Source organism: Rhinatrema bivittatum, chromosome 2 (assembly GCF_901001135.1).
Source record: "Rhinatrema bivittatum chromosome 2, aRhiBiv1.1, whole genome shotgun sequence".
Taxonomy (NCBI): Eukaryota; Metazoa; Chordata; class Amphibia; order Gymnophiona; family Rhinatrematidae; genus Rhinatrema; species Rhinatrema bivittatum.
This window is the reverse complement of record NC_042616.1, coordinates 762,160,387-762,174,975: the sequence shown is the minus strand read 5'-3', so window position 1 is coordinate 762,174,975 and position 14,589 is coordinate 762,160,387. Positions and strand designations below refer to the sequence as shown.

Genomic DNA, 14,589 nt, shown 5'->3' with positions numbered 1-14,589 from the left:
TTGAAGAAGCTGATGCTGGGTACCTTATGCCCCTATCTGCCTTCCTGGGACCCCAGCTTGCAAGAGTGCTCAAAACTGCAGGGTTCAGCGAGGCCGCCAGGTCTGCATCACCAAGTACCTACAGTACCTGAACATAATCAGCTTTGAAGTTTCGAAATGTGGGATATAAAAATAAATAAATTTAAATTAATTAAAAATTAGTTGGGTCCGAAGGCAGCAGAATTAGCACTTTGGTCTAGATTAGTAGTGGAATGAGAAAGGGACTGAAGATTTCTGTCAGCTCTGGGAAGATCACCTCACTTCTTGGGTCTCTCCCGAGAAAATGTATGTCATTTCCCATTGAGGAGCAGACAAAACTATCATCCCCATCCCTAGATGACATAGTGATCCTCAAGGATGAGTAAGTAGGGATTGAAGAAAGGCCCCAGTGGGGCTGGCAGACCCATAGGAAGATTTCAGAGGGTGCAAGGCCTAGAACCTTACTTTAGGCCTTTTCTGAATCTAGTCTGCCAGCTGCCTCAGTGTCTGTGCGAGGATGAGGAAAACGACATTCCTTGGATAAGTGGTCTGCCAGCTCCAGATCCTCTGAAAGGTCCAGGAAATTTGAAACCAAATAGGCTTCAGATTCCACTAACTGGGATTCTGCCAACAGAAGCCAGGAGGCCATGGAGAGGCTCCACATGGTGTCTCCAGAGCCGAACCTGTTAGTTGTAGAACCCTGGACCATGACCTGATTCAGTTCTGGAGTATTTTCTGAAGGTGAGCCAACTGTTTAGAATTCACCTCCAGTCTCAAACCCACAGAAAGAGATGTTTACATTACGTTGGGCCCTGGAAGTCTATTCTTATGGCCCTTCCCTTCCTAATTAATTTAGAGAAGCCATGACAGATTTTGGTGAGACTTTGTATGCATTAAGCCCTGGTACTGAGTAGGTTCTCTTCCTTTATAGCAACCATTAGAAAACGGAGGTACAGTACATTGGCAAAGGTATTGCCAGGGGCGGATTCCCGATGACGACCGGCCCGGGGATTCGCCGCCCGGGCCGGCCCAGGAGATACCACGTGGCTGCCGAGCGTGGCTCTGTCACAGCCGCGCTCGGCAGACCGCGTGATTAGAGCGACCAGCCCACCAGGGGATGCCTGATCCCCCGATAGGCCAATCCACCCCTGGGTATTGCTATCACCCAGGCATGCCATCTTGGGGGGAGATTGATAGAAATGGAAAACTATAGAAAAGAAATAAGTACAGATTAAAGTAGGAGAAGGGAAACTTTTGTACCTGAGAGGTATCCTCTGCGTTTCAGGTTGGCAACCTGGGGGTTCGGGGGGGGGGGGGGCAGAGGTGTCCTCCCAAAGACCCAAACAGACAATCAGAAGCCGTAGCATGCCTATGGCCAATATAGCCTCAGCCATAGGCACCGCTACCCGACGCCCACCCTAGTACCACTGGTGATATCACCTATCGCTGCCATTGGGGGCAGCGCAACTTGAGTGGGAGGAGTGGTAGGGCCTCTCCAGAATCGCCAGCAGGGTCTTAGGAAGAGCAAGAAGAACACTGGTGGGGCCTTTGGAAGAGCAAGAAGAACTCTGGCGGGGCCTTTGGAGGAGCGCTGCGGCCACTCTGGAATCAACGGCGAGGCTGCCTCAAGGAGGAGGAGGAGCATCACAGCCCCACCAGAATCGCCAGCGCAGCCTGAGTCGCAGGAGAAGCACCGCAAGTCTGCTGGAATTGTCAACGGGGCCATGGACCAAAGGACAAAGACCCTCAATTCTATTTTTGGCTATTTCAAGGAGGTCACTTCTTGGGCCACATGGCCCTTTAAGACAATGGCGGCCCCATGCATTGGGGGCTGCCATTGCATGGTAAAGGACAGGACTATATTGTTTTGCCTTGTGTAATTTGTTGCAAGATAGAACAATGCGATGATACAGTCGTGATATTTTTGGGGGGAGGATAAACACACCACCCCCCTCCAGGAAAAAAATTGCAGCTTAATGCTTCTTGGCCTAAGTTTGTACCTGAGGCATTGGAGAGCGAAATAACTTGCCCAAGGTCACAAGAAGTGGCAGTGGGATTTGAATCCTGGCTTGTAGCCCACTGCTCTAACCACTTGGCTTGCCATAACCATATTGTAAGTGATATTTTGCCTCATAAGACTGTAGTATGAATATCCTTTTTCATGTAAAATCTGATATTATGAATGTATAACTTTTAATTGTGTGCGGGGAGGGTGTGACAGGTTGGGAAGGGGATGCAAGGCTGTAAGGTTTGCCTAGGGCACCTAATACCCTTGCACCAGCCTTGGGCATTGCTGTACAAACATTTGACAGATTCTTCTAACTCTGGCGTCACATGTTGTGTAATGGTGGAGGAGGCAATTTTTCACTTGGCCATAAGCACCAAATTGCCTAGCTACGGCTCTGATTTGTGGTCTGGGTAGGGTGTGTGGTGGTGACATCATTTCTGACCCTGCAGATCACACTTCCAGGTCGAAATAATTTGCTGTCATGGGTCGAAAACCTCCCACTGGTTTAAAAGTATGCTTTCATTCAGGAAACCATTTTACACCCGAGGATCTTCCCTCCCCACCCCCTTTATTTTTCTGGTTAGCCTTCCTAACAAGTCACCTCTTCTTACTCCTTCCATTTGTCTTTCATCAGGATTCTTTGCAGATTAGATTGCTGGTATTTTGAGAGCTTTTCAGTCCTACAGGTGGGCAGCAACCCAACAGTCTCTCATCTTTACTATGTTCTTCCTCGCCCTGAATAAAAACAAATAGTTTATCCACTCTAGATGACCATCTGCAGCAATGCCCCAGATGTGAACTTACTCCCAGCCTGCCCGCCTCTTCCTCCTCTGTAAACTGAAAGAGTGGTGGCATCGTCTCTTAAAACAGCCCCAGCCTCCTGAGGCAGCCTCCAGCCCGCCCTCAAGCACCAAGTTAAAGCACATCCCCTGAAGTATAACGCAACATTAAACATTGCACACTATTTACAGACTTCTCCAGTTTCCAAGTAGTCTAGGACAGGAGGCTCCGTCTAGAGTTCTTTCCAAGTGGCCAGTCAGGTCTTTCCTAAGCAAAGTTTCATCGCCGGGTAACACATAAACACTGACCATGAAAACATCATTTGGGCATGTCCCAGTCACATGGGACAACACTGAGAAGGCTGCCCACTGCCGCTATAATTAGCTCCGGAATGCGCGCTGCCACTTCGGTGGCCTCTGGGTTGTTGTGCACGGCCGGGGAGAGCGGTGAGAGTGCCTTCAGAGTAAACAAACACAGGAATCCATCAGCCTCTCTCATTCCTTCTTCAACAGCAAGCCCCGTGGTACTTTTCTAGGACTGCTCACGCCCGGCCTCTGGAAAGGATCAGCCGGAGCTGGAGACCGCATACTGCAAGGTAATTATCCTCTTTACCCCTCGCCCACCGCTGCGGTGTTTTGCCCCCAAGCTGCCCATCAAATGTTCCTAAAACTGAATGCCCTGTTTCTGTTCTGCTCCTTGCTGTTGCCTCACGGCCGTGCTATTAATTGAAAGCAAACCATGAGTCTGGTAAATAATTAGCCTGATGTAATTTCAGATTCCCCTTCTGGAGTTCAAGAGTACTTCAAAAGTACTGATGGGGCAAAGAATGGGAAAAGTCCCTTTCGAAGCAGAGCCTGCGGGTTCTGCAAATATAGTTTTGACATTTGAAAAGATTCAAAGGATACTTTCATGTCCAGTTTAGATTTAAAAACAAAAACGGCACAACTATTCTTGGCTATTGCTTTTGTTATTGGCTGGCAAGAATTGCTAGGCCCTTTGTTTTTTGCAGTCCGGTCGGCACATCGGTAAAATCATATAACAGCAGCACTGCCTGACGGCAGCATGCTGTGAGGTGGGAGCAGCCCTGCCTGCAGCTGCTTCATGTTTCTAACATACAAGCATTACCCTCGCTTTCCTTTCTATGGCCGCAGAGAGCGGTGGCTCATGGGGTTAGGACAGCATCGTTCCTGGACACGTGCATATCCGAGTGAGGCTAGAGGGACGTTTCCAAGCTGAGGGCAAAGTGTAAAGAAAGCCATGTCTATAGTATTCCACACTGGAATGGGAAAATGCTGTCTTTATGATTTTATTTTGCGGGGAAAGTCTGCAAATAGAACTAGCAGCCACTTCTGGGATCTATTTGCTAACCTGTGATGTTCGTTATTAGTGAATAAGCCCCATGGCTAGTAATGGGGGCCGCGCTAAATACACGCCTCTGTCAGTAACATCACCAGATAACCCCATGTTCCAGCTGTAGGCTGTAGTCCTTCAGCCCTTAGACCTACTGGAATTACAGGCCCAGGCATACACTGGGGGGTAAAGTCAGGACGAGCTCAACTTGGCTCTTAACCCATGGAGCAACTTGTCAACTATAAACTGCTAACAACCAAGTTAAAACCTTCGAAATGATTTATTTGTTTCTGCTAAAATGGTTACTACAAGCAAGTATAAATTGTAAAAGATTACTTAACATTGTGAAAATAATACATGAAATTGGCACAAAAGTGTTTGTGATGCTTAAACAATTTGTCAATAGCTTGTCTGAGAGCTAAGCTGTAGTTAAAACATAAACAACAAGATTTCCAACTCCTCTGTTCTTTGTTAGGCTGACAGAAGACACAGTCCTGGAACTTTCTACCCCATCCAATGTGTTTAAAGGACGATGCTGAGCTATCTCTCAGCTTTTAGGATGGATTTGCAGCTTTTCATTTCCCTGTGACTTAGGCAAGATGTTTCAGCGTTAGAAAACTGACAAACGCAAAGCATGTAAGGCAGAATTTCTACTGAAAACCAGCTAGGAGACAACAGCATTATTCAGTAACCCATCCTCGATCAGCATGGATGAGGAATCGTCAGAAGGACTTCGCTTCCAGGATGAAGACTTCTCCTCTGAATTACTGAGGCAGCTCAACACATTAAGACAGAATAAGTTGCTGACTGACATTACTATTTGCACCGGTGACCATGAATTCCCATGCCACAGAAATGTGCTCGCCTCCAGCAGCCCTTACTTCAGGGCAATGTTCTGCAGCAACTTTAAAGAGAGCTTCCAAGAGAAGGTGGACCTGAAGGGCATTGACTCCGACATTCTGCAGCAGATTCTCCTTTATGTGTACACCGGAGAGATTCTGATCACAGAAGGGAGCGTTTTATACCTCATGCAAGCGGCTTCCATGTTACAGTATACAAAACTGTTTGAGGCCTGTTCTTCCTACCTCCAAGACCAGATAACTCCCAGCAATTGCTTAAATATGATAAGGCTCTCAGAAATTTTAAGCTGTGAGACACTCAATGCAAAGGCCAAGGTCATGTCCCTAAAATGCTTTCCTGAAGTAGCTACCTCTGAAGATCTGAAAGAACTTTGTGTGCAGGAACTGATCAATTATCTTGGTGATGATGACCTCTGTGGTGAGGAAGAGCAAGTATTCGAGGCCATGATGGCCTGGATCCGACATGACCTGCAGGCAAGGAGAGGGTACATACAGGACTTGTTCAAAATGGTCAGGCTTCAGTATGTGCACCCAACATTTCTCTTCCATTTTATTGCCAATGACCCTCTCATTCAGACTGCTCCCTCTTGTAGAAGTATTTTGGAATCAGCGCGCAGGCTAATGTTTTCTTTTAACAGCGCCAGTGCCCCTGACATCAAGCCTATGTGGCATGTGCCTCGAAGATGCTCGCACCAGGAATTCCTGATTAATGTTGGTGGCAGAAAGGACAATCAGCAAACCACCAGAGACGTTTTGCTGTACGATGAAAAGACCCAACAGTGGCTTAGCCTTGCTAAACTACCACTGCGTCTTTATAAGTTTTCTGCTGTAGGTTTGCACAGTAATATTTATGTCTTAGGAGGGATGCCTGTCAGCAGTGGGAGAGCGTCGCTTAGCGCCGCTGTTTACATTCTGTCTCTCAAAATGAATCAGTGGAGGACAGGAGAGCCAATGCTAGCTTCCCGCTACTCCCACAGAAGCCTTGCCTACAAGAACTATATTTTTTCGATTGGAGGAATTGGGGAAAACCAGGAAATCTTGAACTCTATGGAGAGATATGACAGCATTTACAATGTCTGGGAGGCCATGGCGAACATGCCTGTTGCTGTCCTGCATCCCGCCGTTGCTGCTAAAAACCAAAGAATCTACTTGTTTGGAGGTGAGGATGTCATGCAAAATCCTGTCCGCCTGATACAGGTAATTAGTTACTTATATCTTCACATCTGCTGTAGTGCGTGGTTATGGTAGCCATGGTGGTTCTGGTAGAAAACTGGATCAACATAAGAATTATCTAAAATTCATGTTGTGTTTTGAAATTTTGAGATTACATGGGTAGGTCTCTTCTCAGTGGTCCACATTCAATAACTAATTTAAAGAAATGAAGATTCAGCTTTGTATGCTTTGCTGATGGGAACAGCGAAACATACAAAGAGAAAAAAATAGTCTTCGCAATAGGAAACCATATTTTCTAGCACTGATGTACCTGAGGCTTCACAGTTTCCTTAGCCAGATGATAGCAAAATCTCCAACAATAAAGACAGAATGAAGGATGATGTAAGATAGCTCAAAGTGTGGTCAAGTGCTTGGCAGCTAAGTTTCAACCCAAAAAATGTGCAAAGTGATGTATTTGGAGTGTAAACATCCAAGGAAGTATTATAAAATGGAGAGTAAGAAGTAAGAGAGAGACCTTGGGGTGATCATATCTGAGGATCTCAAAATAGCGAAACAATGCACAAAAGCAGTGAGCAGACCCAAAGGGAGAGTGTACAGGAAGTGGCATAACTAATAGAAAAAATGAGGTGATAATGTCTCTGTGCAGTGAGACCTTATCTGAAGTAATGTGTCCAATTCTGGAGGCCATACTTCTGTCTGGATATAGACAAACTGTAAGCAGTCTGGGGAAAAAACGCTACTAAATTTGTACACAGTCTGCAGCAGAAGCTCTGTTAGATGAGACTGAAAGACCTAAATATGTGTATTCTAGAGAAGCAAAGAAAAAGAGAGGCTATGATATAAGCATTCAACTAACTTAAAGGTGCAATTAATACACAAGAAGCCAATATTTTTCAAGAGGCCAAAAGGGGATGGAATCAGAAATAAAATTATTTATTTATTGACATTTTATATTCCGCCTTTTACCATGAATGGCCCCAAAGCGGATTACAATAAATTTAAAGTAGCTTACAACAGTATTAAATCAACAGACAATATTGGTTGAGCATCTATATATTTAAAGAGACAGTTCATAGTTAGGTTACTTTGTTGCTGCTGTAGAAATAGGAATACTTCTGTGGTAGTTGGACAAGAAGTCTTTTTTGGGAATGTTTGATTAAAACGCATGCTTTAGTTTTGTTTTTTTTTCCTGAAGGTGAGGCTGCTGGGCTCCGAGCGTAGGGATAATGAAGGCATGTTCCAGATCTTTGGTGCGTAACAGCTAAAGGCCTGAAGTCAGGTGCAGAACAGTCTAGCAGAGGCCAGATGCGGGGTGGAAAGCAGAACCAGTTGAGAAGATCTGAGTTCTCTCTTAGAGGCATAAGGAGTTGTGAGAGATATTCTGTATCCTGTTTGCTCAAGCACTTGTAGACAAAGCAGAGTGTTCGGAACTTGATCCAGTATAGCCGAGATAGAATAGGTTTTATGTGGTCAGATGTTTTTGTTATTACCAGGATTCTTGCTGCTCTGTTCTGTAGGAGCAGGAGGCATTTTGAACTGTTCAGGTAGATGCCATTTAATAAAGAATTACAGTATTCTACTGGTGATTAGTGCATGGATTACTGTAGCCAGATTGTGTTTGTCTAGGTAATTTCGTAGTTGGAAGATCTGAAACAGGTGTTATCAATGAGGTTTTTACTACTTTGGACATGTGTGTTTCCATACTGAGGTTTTGAGTAAGTAGGACTCCCTAAGCTTTGTACTGTTTCTTTGGGATGTAACAGAGTGATTAACAGGTAGGGTGGTAACTGTAAGGGATGACCTTGGTGGCTCATCCAGAGAAGTTCCGATTTAAAGGAGTTCAATTTGACTTTCTGATTGTTGTGCCATTGTGCCACTTAAGACAATTAGTAAGACTTGATACGGGGGTATGTGGTCAGTTCCAATTTTGATTCAGAGTTGATGTTATCCATAAAAAGATGGCACTCAGTTTTGAAGCCCTGAATTAGGTCACATATCGGACATATGTAAATGTTAAAAAAAAACTTGGTGGACTCCACATGTGAGAGCTCAAGGTTTTGAGGATTAGTGGCCCAATTGATAGACTGGTATCTGTAAGAGAGTCAGGATTCAAATTAGTTTAGGGTGATGTCGCCGTAAGCACTGGATCAGAAGTTGGTGGTCAACTGTGTCAAAGGCAGCAGAGAGATCTAGCAAGACACAGAGAAAATCTCCACCTTGATCAGGGTGCAAGTGAATGGCTATTAGTAATGGCTAATACAACAGATTCAGTTCAATGGCCTTTCCTAAAGCTGGATTCTTGGGAGTGTAAAATGTTCTTTTTCACGAGGTGGTAAAGGGGTTGGAGATAAACCATTTTTTCTTTTAGCTTAGATAGGAAGTAGAGGCTAGAGACTGGGTGACAGTTATCTAATATTTTTTGATCTGACCCAGGTTTCTTCAGAATTGATTTGATGATTGCACCTTTGAGTGAGTGAGAAAATATTTCTTCTCAGCAAGCATGGTGGATGCATGGAACAGCTTCCCAGTTGAGGAAAAAACAGTAACAGAATTCAGGATGGTACGGGATAAGCCCAGAGGATCTTTAATTGAATAGAAAAGAAGGAAAAGAACAGGTCAATTGAGGTCTCTGGCACTGTAAAAGGGAGGGAGTTGGGCAGACTAGATGGGCTTCAAGATCCGAATCTGCCATCATATTCTGTGTTTCAAACAAAACGCACTTTAATGAGAAGGTAAGGTAATGTAGGTCATGTCCTTAATCAGCAGGCAGATTCTGGAGAAACTGGTAATGCAGCTAAGTTTCCACAACTGAAACCTTCACAGTTGAAAATCCCAAGGGAAGTAAATAGCTCATTCCCTGGCTTAGCCAAAATCACTCAAGCATAAGTCACTTAACAACAGTTTTCTGAGATACAATAAAAACCTGCTGAGAACAATCCAGTCCTCAGAAGCCCGCCCCAGTTTCTTTTATCTCTGCATTTGCAAACCATATCCCGGCAATCTCTAATTCCCTGATTCCAAATACGTCTATAGTCCTTGGCTATGTATCTTGAAAATGGCATAGGAGGTTCATGCAGGGGATTAAGATAGCTCCCTGGTTAAGAAAAAACAACAAAACCCATAAATGCCATAGAAAGTAAAGCTCTGGGTGATTGTTTCAGAAGCTGACATCTTCGAAGGACAAGAAGGCATGTGAGCTCCTGAAAGAGTCTCTTGAAGCCCTAATCAGTGTTTACTGTGATGTATCTGAATGCATTTTTCAAAGTGGTTTCTCTTTAGTGCACTGAGCAGTTCTGAACTATAAATCATAGGACACCTTCCATAGAGAGTGCACCGAGATCTCATCTTTATAAAGTGGGTTTGATGTCCAGGGTCCTGCACAAACTCTACTGTGATAGGGTGGATGGACCCTGCACGAAGAGCCTTAAACGTTCACCTGCACAGAGTAAAACTGTGTTGCAAGGCTTCCGAGTGGTTTTACAGTCAGCTACCCTTGAAAATCCCTAGTAGCAGAAGTGGGGCTATGGAGAGGCAGATGGGAGTGAGCTGTACTATCACTGAGCAAATAGTGCCCCAGGTAGTTCAGAGAGGAGGATCTCCCAGCCGCTGGGGTAAGGGGAATGCTCCTCCAATTACATGGCTGGCTGGGGGAATCCCATCCAATAACACATCATCTCAGGCTTTAAGCCCCAGATAATGAAAGCAATTGCCACAGGAGCTTACTGCTATTGCTAGCCTGGATGGTGACTGCATGGTGCACTAGCACTCCCTCTGACCTGGTGCCCTGAATGATTGCCCTTCTTGCCCACCCTTTCCAATGGTCCCACCCTTTCCAGTGGCCCTGTGAGTGTGCATGCTTAAAGAACCGGATGCATGTCTATTAAGATCGCTGCCTTGGGATAAATGATAAATGGTTAATACTGCAGCTTAACTTGTCATGGACTATATTAACTTTCTTAAGCTGATAATCCCAGACAGGCTCCAGGAAACACACCTCAAACACAGTCATGGATGTTAAAGTCTCTCTTGATGTTAATTTTATCTGAAAGTCCAGAATTTCCTGGTCAGGGGGAAGGTTACTCTTCTAGCCCCTGTGCATTGCTTAACTATAAATCATGCAAGTAAATCCATTGCAAACAGCGCTAATGATCTCATAGGTGTAAACAGCAGTAAGAAGCACACTGGAAGCTGATATGGTTTCCAAAGCAACATTATTGGTGATTGATGAAACGTAATACAATTTCTTTATAGCTCAGAATAGTTGCAATGTCCAGATTCACATTTTAGGCTTTTAATAAATTTGTGACTTTGCTTTTCTAAATTATTTACAGGGATGATGAAAGCCAATTGTCATCCTTCAGATCTTTCTCATTCCCTAAAACGAAGCAGGTCTTTGCATTCCCTTCCATCTAATAGATGGAAAGAGCAAGTCCCAACCTAGATGTTGTTGTCAAATCCCCCATTTCATACTTCTCAGTCCTGTCACTCTATATTCTCCTCTCTTCCCTCTCACAGTAACAGACGGGTGCTCTCCAGATGCCTTTTCTCTTGCTCCATTGATCTCTTAGAGATGGCCGTGATCCCCTGAGTGGATCTTCCAGTCTGCCTCCTTCTTCCCTACTCCTTCTCCCAGGGACTGAATGGCAATTCATTCCCTCCCTTGAGGATCCCGGTGGTCCTGTGGGCTTTTCTCTATGAAAGACAACCTCCTCCTCCTGCTCTGATGTTTCAGTGCCTGAGTCCTTGGTATTCAGCTTATGCAAAAGAAAAAAATCATCACGCAAAAAAGGGAAAACCAAAACGCAGAGGCGGGAAGGGCGGAGAAACGTCTTCCTCAAAAACAAAATGATTTCCAAAACCAGGTTTGAAACAGGTGACGGTGCCCCGACTTCTTCACTGCACCCAGATCTCACTCCAGACGTCCCAGGGCCCTTCTCCGGAAAAACAACCAAAAGGGAAGGGCACAAGGGCACGCTGTCCCACACTGGGCCGACTCCTAATACCGCACAGGAAAATGGTGGCAGAGATTTATATAACATGGGGAACCCACACCAAACCAGCTACATTCCCACCCAGTTCTAAATGGATGATACCGCTGGTTCTCTGCATAAAGAAAGGGATACACATTTTTCATGGTTATCCTCCATCATCCTGCTGAAACAAGAGGCCAGAGGCCTAATTCTTTAAAAGTTGATTTTTCTTCCATAGGGTGTGTTGGGAAAGACTTAACCATGTGAATCTCATCCTTTCAGTCACTCCCCTGACCAGCCTGTCACTGCTACCGAAAAGTGTTAATATGAGAGTGGTAGTAGCATAGTCTTCACTTAGCTTCCTTTAGCCAGTGAGCATGGAAACCAGTTTCAAACCAATTTAAAACTGCCCAATGAAATATTTTAAGAGGAACTATCTTAAGCCGCCCTAGAGTGATTTCAGGTTAGGCATACACAGGGCCGGCCCTTCCGTTAGGCAAACTAGGCAAATGCCAAGATTTAGGGGAGGGGGTTTAGGCAAAATCCTGCCGAACATAATGTGAAGGAGGTAGAATATAAGAATAGCTAAATAAAATGCGTACAGGGGCGCTGTACCACAGCCAATACTGTCAAAGAAGCAAGTGCTGTGCTGGAATTCAGTTGACGGGGCAGGGGGAGGATGATCAAAGGTTTGCCTAGGCCCCAAATATGCTTGCATTGGCCCTGGCCATACAGGTAGTTTCAGATGCATTGTAATAAAAATGAAATGCAGGCTTAAACCATTGACCATTTGTGTTTTAGCAACACAAAGCATGTAGCCTTGGGCACCCACTAGAGCACTAACCCCTCTAGCATTTTCTTTTCTCACTAGGTTTATCATGTGTACCGAAACATGTGGTTCAGGATGGAGACCAGAATGGTCAAAAACGTCTTTGCCCCTGCAGTTGTAATTGGCGACCGGATTTTGATTGTAGGAGGTAAAGTTCATGACCTACAGTTCTAATGTGTTTTGTTTTGGTTTTTTGTCTGGCATTTCATTCTTTCAGTTCATTTCTAGCGATTTACCTCTGGTTATTTCCTACAACTTCATACAGTAAAGACCCTACTAACACATTTAACGTGCAGGGAGCCGTCAGTTACACAGCCAACCTGAATATCTCTGTAATTCACTGCAACACAGCTTTCCATTTCCCATTCAATACAGGGAAGATCAAATAATATAATGTGCTCTACAGGATTTAATGCACACCCTGCGTATATTGCGAGCACAAGGCCACTATTTCATTTACCTTTCCTATATCCGATAGATCTTGCTTTTAATTATAGGATTGTTTTTTATTTTATCTTGTGTTGTGTGTTCAACCATTTTAGTTGAAATTTCACTTGAGTTAGACATTAGGCCTAATGTATCAAAGGTTTTCCCCCTGAGAATATATTCTGTGAAAGCCTTTGATAAGCCAGCCCTATTGTGATGTCATCAGGAAGCTGTTATGCCATTGGTTATTGCCTCATGATTTGATCACGGGGCATTAAAGACACTTGACACATGGTCACTCGATGCTGAGTGACACGTTGATATGCTTGCAGCACAGGCCTCATTTGACTTTTCCAGTAAACCAGCATTAAACCAACGTTCAATGTATTCCACAGCAGTTCAGTATTGAAAGTGGGGAAAGCAAAAATACTTTATTAACAACAGATTGTTGGCAGGATCACAATATGGATGCTAGGCAGACAACTCACTAGCTGAGTCCATTATTTAAAAAAAAGTCGGCAATATGTCTTTTATGCACACCTACAGCCTCAGTCTCACACAGAAAGACAAACTCAACCTAAATCTCACATCCCTGACAAAACTTCAGTCTCATCCATACATATAGATAACCTTGATTTCACATAGACCCACACAGCTTCACTCTTAAATACCCCCCCTCACACACACACACACACACACACACACACACACACACATATGTATACATGCAAATGTAGCCTCAGTCTCATACAAATAACTCCAGACACACATATATGCATCCATAGCCTCAACAACATTCATATGCATACAAAGTTTATAAAATGCATTGTATAGGTTATAAAATACATTATATAGGCATACACAGCCAGACTCTGAGTTGTATACACACATAAATTACCCCGCAGCTCATGCACAGAAAAGTTGGTGGATATGATGTTTCTGAAGCACTTTGAATGTAAAGTCTGGTTTGGATGTGATGTGCCATTAAAAAAAAAAAGAAAAAAGAATTGTCATTATTGTTGTTAGCTCATCTTTCCTATTCATTCATTCCTTTGCTTTTTGTAGGATATACAAGGAGAACAATTGCTTATGACACTAAAACCAATAAGTTTGTTAAATGTGCAGATATGAAGGACAGGCGGATGCACCACGGGGCCACGCTTATCAAACACAAACTGTATGTAACCGGCGGGCGATGCCTCACCATAGACAACACGATTGAGGATTTGGACTCCTTTGACTGTTACGACCCAGACACGGATACATGGACATCGGAGGGCAAACTGCCCCACAAACTGTTTGACCACGGCTGCCTGACCCTCCAGTGTGTCCCTTGTGCCTCACATCTTACCTGAAACCCGTAGCTCTCCTTGTGCCTCGGTTTATCCATCTGAAAGCGGGTGGCAATAATGATGGTGGTATTGCCCCTTCTTCCCCTGCCATGCAGGTGAAGCACTGAAAATTGGTACCCGTGCCTGTTCCTCTCCCCCCTCCCCAGAGGGAGCTCCGTGTATGTTTCTAAAATATCTAAAGTTGCAAAGCCCTTTTGGAGTCTGTTTGGATAAAATAATTCATATTATTATTATTATCACAAACAGCATTTCCTTGCCACAAGGCTGAGAGGACTCTGTAGTGACTGGTAGACAGAGTGCAAGTGGGCATATCATATGCAATACTAAGAGCCACCTGCAAGCATCAACACAAAATACAGCCCAAAGGGGGCAGATGTATTCCTGGTATTCTTGGCGGAAAGTAAGGCATCACTATTCCCTCCTGCTATTTATAGTGTAACATAATACATTTTAGTAAGTTTGATGCAAAGGCAAGCGGACATTTTCCTTGTGCTGGAGAAGATCGTGTACTGATGAAGTTATTTTAAATAGCATGTAATTACTGCGAGCAAAATGTAAATTCATTTTAGCATGCTTCAGACTGCTGTACAGAACTGGTAAACAATGGAATTATAGAACAGAGTTGGCCTGATGGCTTGCTAGTAGGGGGTATGTGTTGCTGCATGTGGGTCTTGCCTGTGGGATTGATTTATATTTTGTTTCAAACTGAAAAAATATGAGCCAATTAGATCCGCGTGTTTATGAAAGCCAGGTGTGTGTTTTGAGCCTGTGTGTGTGAGACATGCCTGGGCTCCAAGCAGGAATTCTTCATGTTTTTCACATT

At 44.2% G+C, this 14,589-nt stretch overlaps 1 protein-coding gene across 2 annotated transcripts; it reads left to right on the top strand.

The window, feature by feature from the left end:
- Positions 1–3,083: 3,083 nt before the first annotated feature.
- On the top strand, positions 3,084–14,383 carry KLHL38 (kelch like family member 38). Of its 2 annotated transcripts, none has more exons than XM_029591981.1 (4): positions 3,084–3,401; positions 4,632–6,175; positions 12,031–12,136; positions 13,480–13,648. In XM_029591981.1, exons 2-4 carry the CDS (start codon positions 4,864–4,866, stop codon positions 13,505–13,507), a joined length of 1,446 nt encoding a protein of 481 aa, XP_029447841.1. In that variant the 5' UTR covers positions 3,084–3,401; positions 4,632–4,863; the 3' UTR covers positions 13,508–13,648. The 2 variants fall into 2 exon arrangements, with proteins under 2 accessions (XP_029447841.1, XP_029447840.1); XM_029591980.1 differs by having other exon boundaries at positions 3,100–3,401; positions 4,632–6,213; positions 13,480–14,383.
- Positions 14,384–14,589: the final 206 nt, after the last annotated feature.